Below are 15344 nucleotides of genomic sequence, written 5' to 3'. Positions count from 1 at the left end.
CACACAGTGATGTCACAGTACAGGGGATAATACACACAGCGATGTCACAGTACAGGGATAATACACACAGTGCTGTCACAGTACAGGATAATACACACAGTGATGTCACAGTACAGAAATAATACACACAGTGACGTCACAGTAAAGGGATAATACACACAGTGATGTCACAGTACAGAGATAATACACACAGTGATGTCACAGTACAGGGGATAATACACACAGCGATGTCACAGTACAGGGATAATACACACAGTGCTGTCACAGTACAGGATAATACACACAGTGATGTCACAGTACAGAAATAATACACACAGTGACGTCACAGTACAGGGATAATACACACAGTGATGTCACAGTACAGGGATAATACACACAGTGATGTCACAGTACAGGGATAATATACACAGTGATGTCACAGTACAGGGATAATACACACAGTGATGTCACAGTACAGGGGATAATACACACAGCGATGTCACAGTACAGAGATAATACACACAGTGATGTCACAGTACAGGGGATAATACACACAGCGATGTCACAGTACAGGGATAATACACACAGTGATGTCACAGTACAGGGATAATACACACAGTGATGTCACAGTACAGGGATAATACACACAGTGATGTCACAGTACAGGGATAATACACACATTGATGTCACAGTACAGGGATAATACACACAGTGATGTCACAGTACAGAGATAATACACACAGTGATGTCACAGTACAGGGATAATACACACAGTGATGTCACAGTACAGAGATAATACACACAGTGATGTCACAGTACAGGGGATAATACACACAGCGATGTCACAGTACAGGGATAATACACACAGTGCTGTCACAGTACAGGATAATACGCACAGTGATATCACAGTACAGAAATAATACACACAGTGACGTCACAGTACAGGGATAATACACACAGTGATGTCACAGTACAGGGATAATACACACAGTTATGTCACAGTACAGGGAGAATACACACAGTGATGTCACAGTACAGGGATAATACACACAGTGATGTCACAGTACAGGGATAATACACACAGTGATGTCACAGTACAGAGATAATACACACAGTGATGTCACAGTACAGGGATAATACACACAGTGATGTCACAGTACAGGGATAATACACACATTGATGTCACAGTACAGGGATAATACACACAGTGATGTCACAGTACAGGGATAATACACACAGTGATGTCACAGTACAGGGATAGTACACACAGTGATGTCACAGTACAGGGATAATACACACAGCGATGTCACAGTACAGAGATAATACACACATTGATGTCACAGTACAGGAATAATACACACAGTGATGTCACAGTACAGGATAATACACACAGTGATGTCACAGTACAGAGATAATACACACAGTGATGTCACAGTACAGGGATAATACACAGTGATGTCACAGTACAGGGATAATACACACAGTGATGTCACAGTACAGGATAATACACACAGTGATGTCACAGTACAGGGATAATACACACAGTGATGTCACAGTACAGGATATAATACACACGGTGATGTCACTGTACAGAGATAATACACACAGTGATGTCACAGTACAGAGATAATACACACAGTGATGTCACAGTACAGGGATTATACACACAGTGATGTCACAGTACAGGGATAATACACACAGTGATGTCACAGTACAGGATAATACACACAGTGATGTCACAGTACAGGGATAATACACACAGTGATGTCACAGTACAGGGATAATACACACAGTGATGTCACAGTACAGGCTATAATACACACGGTGATGTCACTGTACAGAGATAATACACACAGTGATGTCACAGTACAGAGATAATACACACAGTGATGTCACAGTACAGGGATAATACACACAGTGATGTCACAGTACAGGGATAATACACACAGTGATGTCACAGTACAGGGATAATACACACAGTGATGTCACAGTACAGGGATAATACACACAGCGATGTCACAGTACAGGGATATTACACAGTGATGTCACAGTACAGGGATAATACACACAGTGATGTCACAGTACAGGATAATACACACAGTGATGTCACAGTACAGGCATAATACACACAGTGATGTCACAGTACAGGGATAATACACGCAGTTATGTCACTGTACAGAGATAATACACACAGTGATGTCACAGTACAGGGATAATACACACAGTGATGTCACAGTACAGAGATAATACACAGTGATGTCACAGTACAGGGATAATACACACAGTGATGTCACAGTACAGAGATAATTCACACAGTGATGTCACAGTACAGGGATAATACACACAGTGATGTCACAGTACAGGGATAATACACACAGTGATGTCACAGTACAGAGATAATACACACAGTGTTGTCACAGTACAGGGATAATACACACAGTGATGTCACAGTACAGGGATAATACACACAGTGATGTCACAGTACAGGGATAATACACACAGTGATGTCACAGTACAGGAATAATACACACAGCGATGTCACAGTACAGGGATAATACACACAGTGATGTCACAGTACAGGAATAATACACACAGTGATGTCACAGTACAGAGATAATACACACAGTGATGTCACAGTACAGGGATAATACACAGTGATGTCACAGTACAGGGATAATACACACAGTGATGTCACAGTACAGGATAATACACACAGTGATGTCACAGTACAGGGATAATACACACAGTGATGTCACAGTACAGGGATAATACACACAGTGATGTCACAGTACAGGATAATACACACAGTGATGTCACAGTACAGGGATAATACACACAGTGATGTCACAGTACAGGGATAATACACACAGTGATGTCACAGTACAGGATAATACACACAGTGATGTCACAGTACAGGGATAATACACACAGCGATGTCACAGTACAGGGATATTACACAGTGATGTCACAGTACAGGGATAATACACACAGTGATGTCACAGTACAGGATAATACACACAGTGATGTCACAGTACAGGGATAATACACACAGTGATGTCACAGTACAGGGATAATACACGCAGTTATGTCACTGTACAGAGATAATACACACAGTGATGTCACAGTACAGGCATAATACACACAGTGATGTCACAGTACAGAGATAATACACAGTGATGTCACAGTACAGGGATAATACACACAGTGATGTCACAGTACAGAGATAATTCACACAGTGATGTCACAGTACAGGGATAATACACACAGTGATGTCACAGTACAGGGATAATACACACAGTGATGTCACAGTACAGGGATAATACACACAGTGATGTTACAGTACAGGTATAATACACACAGTGATGTCACAGTACAGGGATAATACACACAGTGATGTCACAGTACAGGGGTAATACACACAGTGATGTCCCAGTACAGGGATAATACACACAGTGATGTCACAGTACAGGGATAATACACACAGCGATGTCACAGGACAGAGATAATACACACAGTGATGTCACAGTACAGGGATAATACACACAGTGATGTCACAGTACAGGGATAATACACAGTGATGTCACAGTACAGGGATAATTCACACAGTGATGTCACAGTACAGAGATAATACACACAGTGATGTCACAGTACAGGGATAATACACACAGTGATGTCACAGTACAGGGATAATACACACAGTGAGGTCACACTACAGAGATAATACACACAGCGATGTCACAGTACAGGGGATAATACACAGTGATGTCACAGTACAGGGATAATACACACAGTAATGTCAAAGTACAGAGATAATACACACAGTGATGTCACAGTACAGGGATAATACACACAGTGTTGTCACAGTACAGGGATAATACACACAGTAATGTCACAGAACAGGGGATAATACACACAGTGATGTCACAGTACAGGGATAATAAACACAGTGATGTCACAGTACAGGGATAATATACACAGTGATGTCACAGTACAGGGATAATACACACAGTGATGTCACAGTACAGGGATAATACACACAGTGATGTCACAGTACAGGGATAATACACACAGTGATGTCACAGTACAGGGATAATACACACAGTGATGTCACAGTACAGGGATAATACACACAGTGATGTCACAGTACAGGATAAGACACACAGTGATGTCACAGTACAGGGATAATACACACAGTGATGTCACAGTACAGGGATAATACACACAGTGATGTCACAGTACAAAGATAATACACACAGTGATGTCACAGTACAGGGATAATACACACAGTGATGTCACAGTACAGGGATAATACACAGTGATGTCACAGTACAGAGATAATACACACAGTGATGTCACAGTACAGGGATAATACACACAGTGATGTCACAGTACAGGATAATACACACAGTGATGTCACAGTACAGGGATAATACACACAGTGATGTCACAGTACAGGGATAATACACACAGTGATGTCACAGTACAGGATAATACACACAGTGATGTCACAGTACAGGGATAATACACACAGCGATGTCACAGTACAGGGATATTACACAGTGATGTCACAGTACAGGGATAATACACACAGTGATGTCACAGTACAGGATAATACACACAGTGATGTCACAGTACAGGGATAATACACACAGTGATGTCACAGTACAGGGATAATACACGCAGTTATGTCACTGTACAGAGATAATACACACAGTGATGTCACAGTACAGGCATAATACACACAGTGATGTCACAGTACAGAGATAATACACAGTGATGTCACAGTACAGGGATAATACACACAGTGATGTCACAGTACAGAGATAATTCACACAGTGATGTCACAGTACAGGGATAATACACACAGTGATGTCACAGTACAGGGATAATACACACAGCGATGTCACAGTACAGGGATAATACACACAGCGATGTCACAGTACAGGGATAATACACACAGTGATGTCACAGTACAGGGATAATACACACAGTGATGTCACAGTACAGGGATAATACACACAGTGATGTTACAGTACAGGTATAATACACACAGTGATGTCACAGTACAGGGATAATACACACAGTGATGTCACAGTACAGGGGTAATACACACAGTGATGTCCCAGTACAGGGATAATACACACAGTGATGTCACAGTACAGGGATAATACACACAGCGATGTCACAGGACAGAGATAATACACACAGTGATGTCACAGTACAGGGATAATACACACAGTGATGTCACAGTACAGGGATAATACACAGTGATGTCACAGTACAGGGATAATTCACACAGTGATGTCACAGTACAGAGATAATACACACAGTGATGTCACAGTACAGGGATAATACACACAGTGATGTCACAGTACAGGGATAATACACACAGTGAGGTCACACTACAGAGATAATACACACAGCGATGTCACAGTACAGGGGATAATACACAGTGATGTCACAGTACAGGGATAATACACACAGTAATGTCAAAGTACAGAGATAATACACACAGTGATGTCACAGTACAGAGATAATACACACAGTAATACCACAGTACAGGGATAATACACACAGTGATGTCACAGTACAGGGATAATACACACAGTAATACCACAGTACAGGGATAATACACACAGTGTTGTCACAGTACAGGGATAATACACACAGTAATGTCACAGAACAGGGGATAATACACACAGTGATGTCACAGTACAGGGATAATAAACACAGTGATGTCACAGTACAGGGATAATACACACAGTGATGTCACAGTACAGGGATAATACACAGTGATGTCACAGTACAGAGATAATACACACAGTGATGTCACAGTACAGGGATAATACACACAGTGATGTCACAGTACAGGATAATACACACAGTGATGTCACAGTACAGGGATAATACACACAGTGATGTCACAGTACAGGGATTATGTACCTCTATCTGCAAGATCCAGTAACATGTGAATTTAAAAGTATTAAGAGGTGGTTAGACCAGTTTCCAATATTACATTATAAAAAAACATATTGAAAAAGGTTAAAACTGATTGTAATAATATTGTACTGTGATTCTAGAGTCTTGACTAAGGGTTTAAATAAGATCCATAGAAAATATCCAGAGGTTATAAAATTGTTTAACGTAATAAATCTAATTGGGAAACCATTGAATTAAAAAAATATTAATATGCACCTAATACTGAGCACCCGAGTAACCAGGCCTAGAGGAAGGGGTCACTCACCTGATTTGTCACACCACGTCTCTGATTAACTGCTACCAGGTAACGCAGAATCAGCTTTGTGGCTTCTGTTTTACCAGATCCACTTTCACCACTCAAAACAACAAAAATACAGTAATAAATCATCATCATAAAGTAATACAGCTCATATCTACAGGAATATAACTACTATAATACTGCCCCCTATGTACAGGAATATAACTACTATAATACTGCCCCCTATGTACAGGAATATAACTACTATAATACTGCCCCCTATGTACAACAATATATCTACTATAATACTGCCCCCTATGTACAAGAATATAACTACTATAATACTGCCCCCTATGTACAGGAATATAACTACTATAATACTGTCCCCTATGTACAAAAATATAACTACTATAATACTGCCCCCTATGTACAAGAATATAACTATTATAATACTGCCTCCTATGTACAGGAATATAACTACTATAATACTGCCCCCTATGTACAGGAATATAACTACTATAATACTGCCCCCTATGTACAAGAATATAACTACTATAATACTGCCCCCTATGTACAAGAATATAACTACTATAATACTGCCCCCTATGTACAGGAATATAACTACTATAATACTGCCCCCTATGTACAAGAATATAACTACTATAATACTGCCCCCTATGTACAGGAATATAACTACTATAATACTGCCCCCTATGTACAGGAATATAACTACTATAATACTGCCCCCTATGTACAAGAATATAACTACTATAATACTGCCCCCTATGTACAAGAATATAACTACTATAATACTGCCCCCTATATACAAGAATATAACTACTATAATACTGCCCCCTATGTACAGGAATATAACTACTATAATACTGTCCCCTATGTACAAGAATATAACTACTATAATACTCCCCCCTATGTACAAGAATATAACTACTATAATACTGCCCCCTATGTACAAGAATATAACTACTATAATACTGCCCCCTATATACAAGAATATAACTACTATAATACTGCCCCCTATGTACAGGAATATAACTACTATAATACTGTCCCCTATGTACAAGAATATAACTACTATAATACTCCCCCCTATGTACAAGAATATAACTACTATAATACTCCCCCCTATGTACAAGAATATAACTACTATAATACTGTCCCCTATGTACAAGAATATAACTACTATAATACTGCCCCCTATGTACAAGAATATAACTACTATAATACTGCCCCCTATATACAAGAATATAACTACTATAATACTGCCCCCTATGTACAGGAATATAACTACTATAATACTGCCCCCTATGTACAAGAATATAACTACTATAATACTGCCCCCTATGTACAGGAATATAACTACTATAATACTGCCCCCTATGTACAGGAATATAACTACTATAATACTGCCCCCTATGTACAGGAATATAACTACTATAATACTGCCCCCTATGTACAGGAATATAACTACTATAATACTGCCACCTATGTACAAGAATATAACTGCTATAATACTGCCACCTATGTACAAGAATATAACTACTATAATACTGCCCCCTGTGTACAGGAATATAACTACTATAATACTGTCCCCTATGTACAAGAATATAACTACTATAATACTGCCCCCTATGTACAAGAATATAACTACTATAATACTGCCCCCTATATACAAGAATATAACTACTATAATACTGTCCCCTATGTACAAGAATATAACTACTATAATACTGCCCCCTATGTACAAGAATATAACTACTATAATACTGCCCCCTATGTACAGGAATATAACTACTATAATACTGTTCCCTATGTACAAGAATATAACTACTATAATACTGCCCCCTATGTACAGGAATATAACTACTAGACTGGAATAGACTAGCCGCTGCCCACGCTGCTCGGATCATTCTCTGTCTGGATGCCGCTAGGGAGAGAGCTGCTGCTGGTCAGGGAAAGCGTTAGGGTGCTAGTAGATTACTGTTAGGCAGGAGTGATTCTCCAAGAACCCAACAGCCCTTCTTAGGGCTACAATAACGTTATACTTTTTTTTTTTTTATTTGCTTGTGGCTGGGCTTGCTGGCACTAGTAGTGCAGCTAGCACCATATTGTGAGGAATTTGCAGGGGGACTTGCTACCGTTGTGTTTAGCTCTTAGTGACACACATATCCACCTCAAACACCAAAGTGGGACAATTTATTAGGGGTTTGAGTAGAATTAGGCAGAGTCTGCTGATTTTTTTTTTTTTTTTTTTACCTTTATTTCATTTTATAGCTCAAACTCATCTTGCAAAGCAGTGTGCTCTCATTGTAGGCTTACTTAGGGCTACAATAGCGTTATATTTTCCTTTTTTTTGTTTGCTTGTGGCTGGGCTTGCTGCCACTAGTAGTGCAGCTAGTACCATATTGTGAGGAATTTGCTGGGAGACCTGCGACCGTTGTGTTTAGCTCTTAGTGACACACATATCCACCTCAAACACCAAAGTGGGACAATTTATTAGGGGTTTGAGTAGAATTAGGCAGAGTCTGATGATTTTTTTTTTTTTTTTACCTTTATTTCATTTTATAGCTCAAACTCATCTTGCAAAGCACAAAATCCAGTTGTGTGCTGTCAGTGTAGGTTAGAAACTAGCCATAGCAATAGGATAGCATCGTTTTGTTAAAAAAAATTAAAAACAAAAAAAAAAATAAACACAAAATTTTTTTTTTTTCAAGTTTACACTTTAATTTGGAAAATGTTTAACCCGATGGCTAGGAGTAGAGGACGAGGGCGGGGACGTGGGCGTCCAACTACTGCAGGGGTCAGAGGCCGTGGTCCTGGGCGGGGTGAGACACCACCTGCTGATGAGGGAGCAGGGGAACGCCGCAGAGCTACACTCCCTAGGTTCATGTCTGAAGTTACTGGGACTCGTGGTAGAGCACTGTTGAGGCCAGAACAGTGCGAACAGGTGATGTCGTGGATTGCGGACAATGCTTCTAGCAATTTGTCCACCAGTCAGTCTTCCACACAGTCCACCCATGTCACCGAAATCGGCATTCCTCCAGCTCCTGCACCTCAGCCTCCTCCCCCCCAGTCTGCCCCCTCCCAGGAAAATTTGGCATTTGAACCGGCATACTCTGAGGAACTGTTTTCTGGACCCTTCCCACAGCCACAAACCACTTGTCCTGCTGCTGCTGAGCTATTTTCCGATGCCCAGGTTTTCCACCAGTCGCAGTCTGTGGGTGATGATGACATTATTCACGTAGTGGAAGAAGTGTGTAAAGAGGTGTCGGACGATGAGGAGACACGGTTGTCAGACAGTGGTGAAGTTGTTGTCAGGGCAGGAAGTCCGAGGGGGGAGCAGACTGAGGGATCGGAGGATGATGAGGTGACAGACCCAAGCTGGGTTGATAGGCCGGGTGAACACAGTGCTTCTGAGACGGAGGAGAGTCCTATAGCAGAACAGGTTGGAAGAGGCAGTGGTGGGGCCAGACGGAGAGGCAGGGCCAGAGCTGGTGCATCAGCGCCAAATGTTGCCCGTAGTCAAGCTCCCGTGGCGAGGGCTCCCGCGGCGAGGGCTAGATTTTCAGAAGTCTGGAGGTTCTTTAAGGAAACACCGGATGACCGACGGACTGTGGTGTGCAACCTTTGCCAAACCAGGATCAGCAGGGGTTCCACCACTACTAGCTTAACTACCACCAGTATGCGCAGGCATCTGAATGCTAAACACCCCACTCAATGGCACCAAGCCCGTTCACCTCCGGCCGGGCACACCACTTCTCCTTCCCCTGTGTCATCTGATAGTCAGCCCCCTGCCCAGGACCCCGGCCCAAACACCTCCCGTGCGAAAACCCCATCTTCGCCTCCACGATCCTCCACAGCATCCACCAGCGTTCAGCTCTCCATACCCCAGACGCTGGAGCGCAAAAGGAGGTATAGCGCAACCCACCCACACGCCCAAGCCCTCAACGTCCACATCTCCAAGTTGCTTAGCCTGGAGATGCTGCCCTATAGGCTGGTAGAGACCGAGGCCTTTCGAAACCTCATGGCGGCGGCCGCCCCTCGGTATTCGGTCCCCAGCCGCCACTACTTTTCCCGATGTGCCGTCCCAGCCCTGCACAAGCACGTGTCAGAGAACATCCTCCGTGCCCTGACCAACGCCATTTCTGACAAGGTCCACCTGACCACGGACACGTGGACGAGTGCTGTTGGGCAGGGCCACTGTATATCGCTGACGGCACATTGGGTTAACTTGGTGGAGGCTGGGACCGAGTCTGACCCTGGGGCTGGTCATATACTGCCGACGCCGAGGATTGCGGGGCCTACCTCGGTCCAGGTCTCAAAGGCCTACTATGCCTCCTACTCCTCCCACCCCTCCTCCACCTCCTCCTCCGAATTACCATCCGTGGGCATGGCACCATCAGTCGGTAGCTTAAGGCACAGCAGCAGTGCCATCGCTAAGCGACAGCAGGCGGTGCTCAAAGTGCTGAGCCTAGGCGATAAAAGGCACACCACCCAAGAGCTATTACAGGGCATCACGGCGCAGACTGATCTGTGGCTGGCACCGCTGAACCTGAAGCCAGGCATGGTTGTGTGTGACAACGGCCGTAACCTGGTGGCGGCTCTGCAACTCGGCAGACTGACACATGTGCCATGCCTGGCCCATGTGTTAAATCTCATAGTTCAGCGTTTCCTCAAGACATACCCCAATCTGTCTGATTTGCTCACGAAGGTGCTCCGCATCTGTGCGCATTTCAGGAAGTCCAGCACAGATGCTGCCACTCTCAGGGCAGCGCAGCGCCGCCTCCAACTGCCCGCTCACCGACTGTTGTGCGACGTGCCCACGAGGTGGAATTCAACATTAACCATGTTATCCAGAGTTTACCAGCAGCGCAGAGCGATTGTAGACTGCCAGATGTCAACTTCCACCAGAACTGGTAGTCAGGTCAGTCAGCTTCCTCAAGTCTACAATGAGGAGTGGACGTGGATGTCTGATATCTGTCAGGTGCTGAGTAACTTCGAGGAGTCAACACAGATGGTCAGTGGTGATGCCGCCATCATCAGCCTCACCATCCCGCTGCTTGGCCTGTTGAAAAAGAAGATTCCCTTGTTGATAGCCAAAGCACCCTCAGGTCTGTTTCTCAGCGCATATCGGAGGAGGTGGAGGAGGATGAGGAGGAAGAGGAGGAGAATGTTGGCGAGACAGAAGAGGGGACCATTGTTGAGTCCTTCACTGTTCAGCGTGTATGGGCAGAAGAAGAGGAGTTGGAGGAGTTGGAGGAGGAGGAAATGGACAGTCAGGCCAGTGAGGGGAGTGAATTCTTACGCGTTGGTACTCTGGCGCATATGGCAGATTTCATGCTAGGCTGCCTATCCCGTGAACCTCGCGTTCAAAGAATTTATTCCAGCACCGATTACTGGGTGTTCACTCTCCTGGACCCACGGTACAAGCAAAATCTTTCCACTCTCATCCCTGCAGAGGAAAGGAGTGTGAGAATGCATGAATACCAGCAGGCCCTGGTGCACAAGCTGAAACAGTATTTCCCTTCTGACAGCGCTAGCGGCAGAGTGCGTAGTTCTGCGGGACAAGTAGCGAGGGAGAGTAGGCGAGCAGGCAGCTTGTCCAGCACTGGCAAGGGTACGCTTTACAAGGCTTTTGCCAGCTTTATGTCACCCCAGCAAGACACTGTCACCTGTCCCCAGTCTCGGCAGAGTAGGGCTGATCTTTACAGAAAGATGGTGAGGGAGTACGTAGCTGACCATACCATCGTCCTAAATGATCACACAGCTCCCTACAACTACTGGGTTTCAAAGCTGGACATGTGGCACGAACTGGCGCTGTACGCCTTGGAGGTTCTTGCCTGCCCTGCCGCTAGCGTCTTGTCCGAGCGGGTTTTCAGTGCAGCTGGTGGCATCATCACCGATAAGCGTACACGCCTGTCGACTGACAGCGCTGACAGGCTGACGCTTATTAAAATGAATAAAGGCTGGATTTCTCCGCATTTCCATTCTCCACCAGGTGAAAGAAGCTGAACCTGAATAATTGATCCACTCCTCCTCCTCCTCATTTTCCTCCTTCTCCTCCTCTTTGTACACTAAAGCAGAGGAAACTGGCTATTTTTTTGCCAGGGCCAACTGGCTCTGGCTATAGTACTCTATGTATTTAATTTTTCTGGAGGGCCACCTACCCGGTCCTCTGTTTTAAACAATTTTTGGGAGTGCCACATACAGGCACTCAATCTATGTAATTTTTCTGGAGGAACAGCTACCTGCTCCTCTGGTTTGAAAACTTTTTTGGACTGCCACATACAGGCACTATCCAAATTAAATTGTCTCCATAGCAGCCTCCACACGTCGTCTTTTTAGCTGCCTTCACACATTGTCTCCATTGCTACCTCCACACGTCATCGCCATAGCTGCCTCCAAAAGTAGTCCATATAGCTGCCTCCATACATGGTCCCCTTATCAAACGAACTGTGTCAGGCAGAATTTTGGATTGTTTTCATGGCTTCCATGTTAACTTTGTCGCCACCCTGCTGTGTAATCCACAAAATATACTGGCAAACTTTTATCATTTACCAATATTATTTCAGCGCTTCTTGCGCATCTGTTTACATTCCCCTCACCCGCCAGAACCCAAACTTATAAGAACGCTACTACACTTGATCTTATACAAAAGGTTCTTAGAAGTGCTGTTTGGGGAGTAGCCTAGAGACAGGGGCTTGGATTGGCGAAAGCTCGCCTGGCAGCGGAGCGCCAGCTCCATCCCAAGATCCAACTAACATAGTTTTAACTGCAGCACCTTTAATCTACTACTAGTTCACTGCCTCCATACAATTTTGGGTTGTTTTCATGGCTTCCTCATCAAACTTGTTAACTTTGTCGCCACCCTGCTGTGTAATCCACAAAATATACTGGCAAACTTTTATCATGTACCGATATTATTTGAGCGCTTCTTGCTCACCTCCTTTGGTTCCTCTCTGCCACCCATTGGTTTTAAGCCTGAGTCCATTTGGGGTATGTCGCCATGACACTCTCTAGCCTGCCGCTGCTGCCGCTGCCTCTGCATAGTCCCCTATAGTGTCAGGGTCAATTATTGGATGTTTTAGATGCTATCTAGCCTCATTCGGTCACTCTGTCATGGCCATGCTGTTGCCCATACTTTTGGCATAATGGTGCGATTAAGCAGCCTCAGAGGCATCCATGCATGCTGCCCCTGCTGTTTCCTGTCCATTTCCGTGGTGTTTCCATCCTTTTCTGAGGTTCCCAGGTGTTTGGCCAAGCTTCCCTGTGCAGAGCCTTGGTCCCCTTGAAAAATGCTCGAGTCTCCCATTGACTTCAATGGGGCTCGTTATTCGAGACGAGCACTCGAGCATCGGGAAAAGTTCGTCTCGAATAACGAGTACCCGAGCATTTTAGTGCTTGCTCATCTCTAACTATAATACTGCCTCCTATGTACAAGAATATAACTACTATAATACTGCTCCCTATGCACAATAATATAACTACTATAATACTGCCCCCTATGTACAAGAATATAACTACTATAATACTGCCCCCTATGTACAGGAATATAACTACTATAATACTGCCCCCTATGTACAAGAATATAACTACTATAATACTGCCCCCTATGTACAAGAATATAACTACTATAATACTGCCCCTATGTACAGGAATATAACTACTATAATACTGCCCCCTATGTACAAGAATATAACTACTATAATACTGCCCCCTATGTACAAGAATATAACTACTATAATACTGCCCCCTATGTACAAGAATATAACTACTATAATACTGCCCCTATGTACAAGAATATAACTACTATAATACTGCCCCCTATATACAAGAATATAACTACTATAATACTGCCCCCTATGTACAAGAATATAACTACTATAATACTGCCCCCTATGTACAGGAATATAACTACTCTAATACTGCCCCTCATATACAAGAATATAACTACTATAATACTGCCCCCTATGTACAGAAATATAACTACTATAATACTGCCCCCTATGTACAGGAATATAACTACTATAATACTGCTCCCTATGTACAGGAATATAACTACTATAATACTGCCCCTATGTACAAGAATATAGCTACTATAATACTGCCCCCCTATGTACAAGAATATAACTACTATAATACTGCCCCCTATGTACAGGAATATAACTACTATAATACTGCCCCCTATGTACAGGAATATAACTACTATAATACTGCCCCCTATGTACAAGAATATAACTACTATAATACTGCCCCCCTATGTACAAGGATATAACTACTATAATACTGCCTCCTATGTACAGGAATATAACTACTATAATACTGCCCCCTATGTACAGGAATATAACTACTATAATACTGCCCCCCATGTACAAGAATATAACTACTAGAAAACTGCCCCCTATGTACAAGAATATAACTACTATAATACTGCCCCCTATGTACAGTAATATAACTACTATAATACTGCCCCCTATGTACAGGAATATAACTACTATAATACTGCCCCCTATGTACAAGAATATAACTACTATAATACTGCCCCTATGTACAGGAATATAACTACTATAATACTGCCCCCTATGTACAGGAATATAACTACTATAATACTGCCCCCCATGTACAAGAATATAACTACTAGAAAACTGCCCCCTATGTACAAGAATATAACTACTATAATACTGCCCCCTATGTACAGTAATATAACTACTATAATACTGCCCCCTATGTACAGGAATATAACTACTATAATACTGCCCCCTATGTACAAGAATATAACTACTATAATACTGCCCCTATGTACAGGAATATAACTACTATAATACTCCCCCCTATGTACAAGAATATAACTACTATAATACTGCCTCCTATGTACAGGAATATAACTACTATAATACTGCCCCCTATGTACAGGAATATAACTACTATAATACTGCCCCCTATGTACAAGAATATAACTACTATAATACTGCCCCCTATGTACAAGAATATAACTACTATAATACTGTCCCCTATGTACAAAAATATAACTACTATAATACTGCCCCCTATGTACAGGAATATAACTACTATAATACTTCCCCCTATGTACAAGAATATAACTACTATAATACTGCCCCCTATGTACAAG

The 15344-nt window shown here is 42.9% G+C and overlaps 1 protein-coding gene across 5 annotated transcripts in view; it reads right to left on the bottom strand.

Annotated features, from left to right (window-relative positions):
* The window catches only part of MYO15A (myosin XVA), a 93166-nt gene that overhangs the window by 44502 nt on the left and 33320 nt on the right, over positions 1-15344 (bottom strand). For all 5 annotated transcript variants that reach the window (XM_072119882.1, XM_072119883.1, XM_072119880.1 and 2 more), the window contains one exon: positions 6224-6314. In XM_072119882.1, the coding sequence (XP_071975983.1) occupies positions 6224-6314 (91 nt within the window). The remainder of the gene's footprint in view (positions 1-6223; positions 6315-15344) is intronic.

This window comes from Engystomops pustulosus, chromosome 8 (assembly GCF_040894005.1).
Source record: "Engystomops pustulosus chromosome 8, aEngPut4.maternal, whole genome shotgun sequence".
NCBI classification, from domain to species: Eukaryota; Metazoa; Chordata; class Amphibia; order Anura; family Leptodactylidae; genus Engystomops; species Engystomops pustulosus.
Note: the sequence above shows the minus strand (reverse complement) of the source record. Positions and strands in the feature narration are given on the sequence as shown.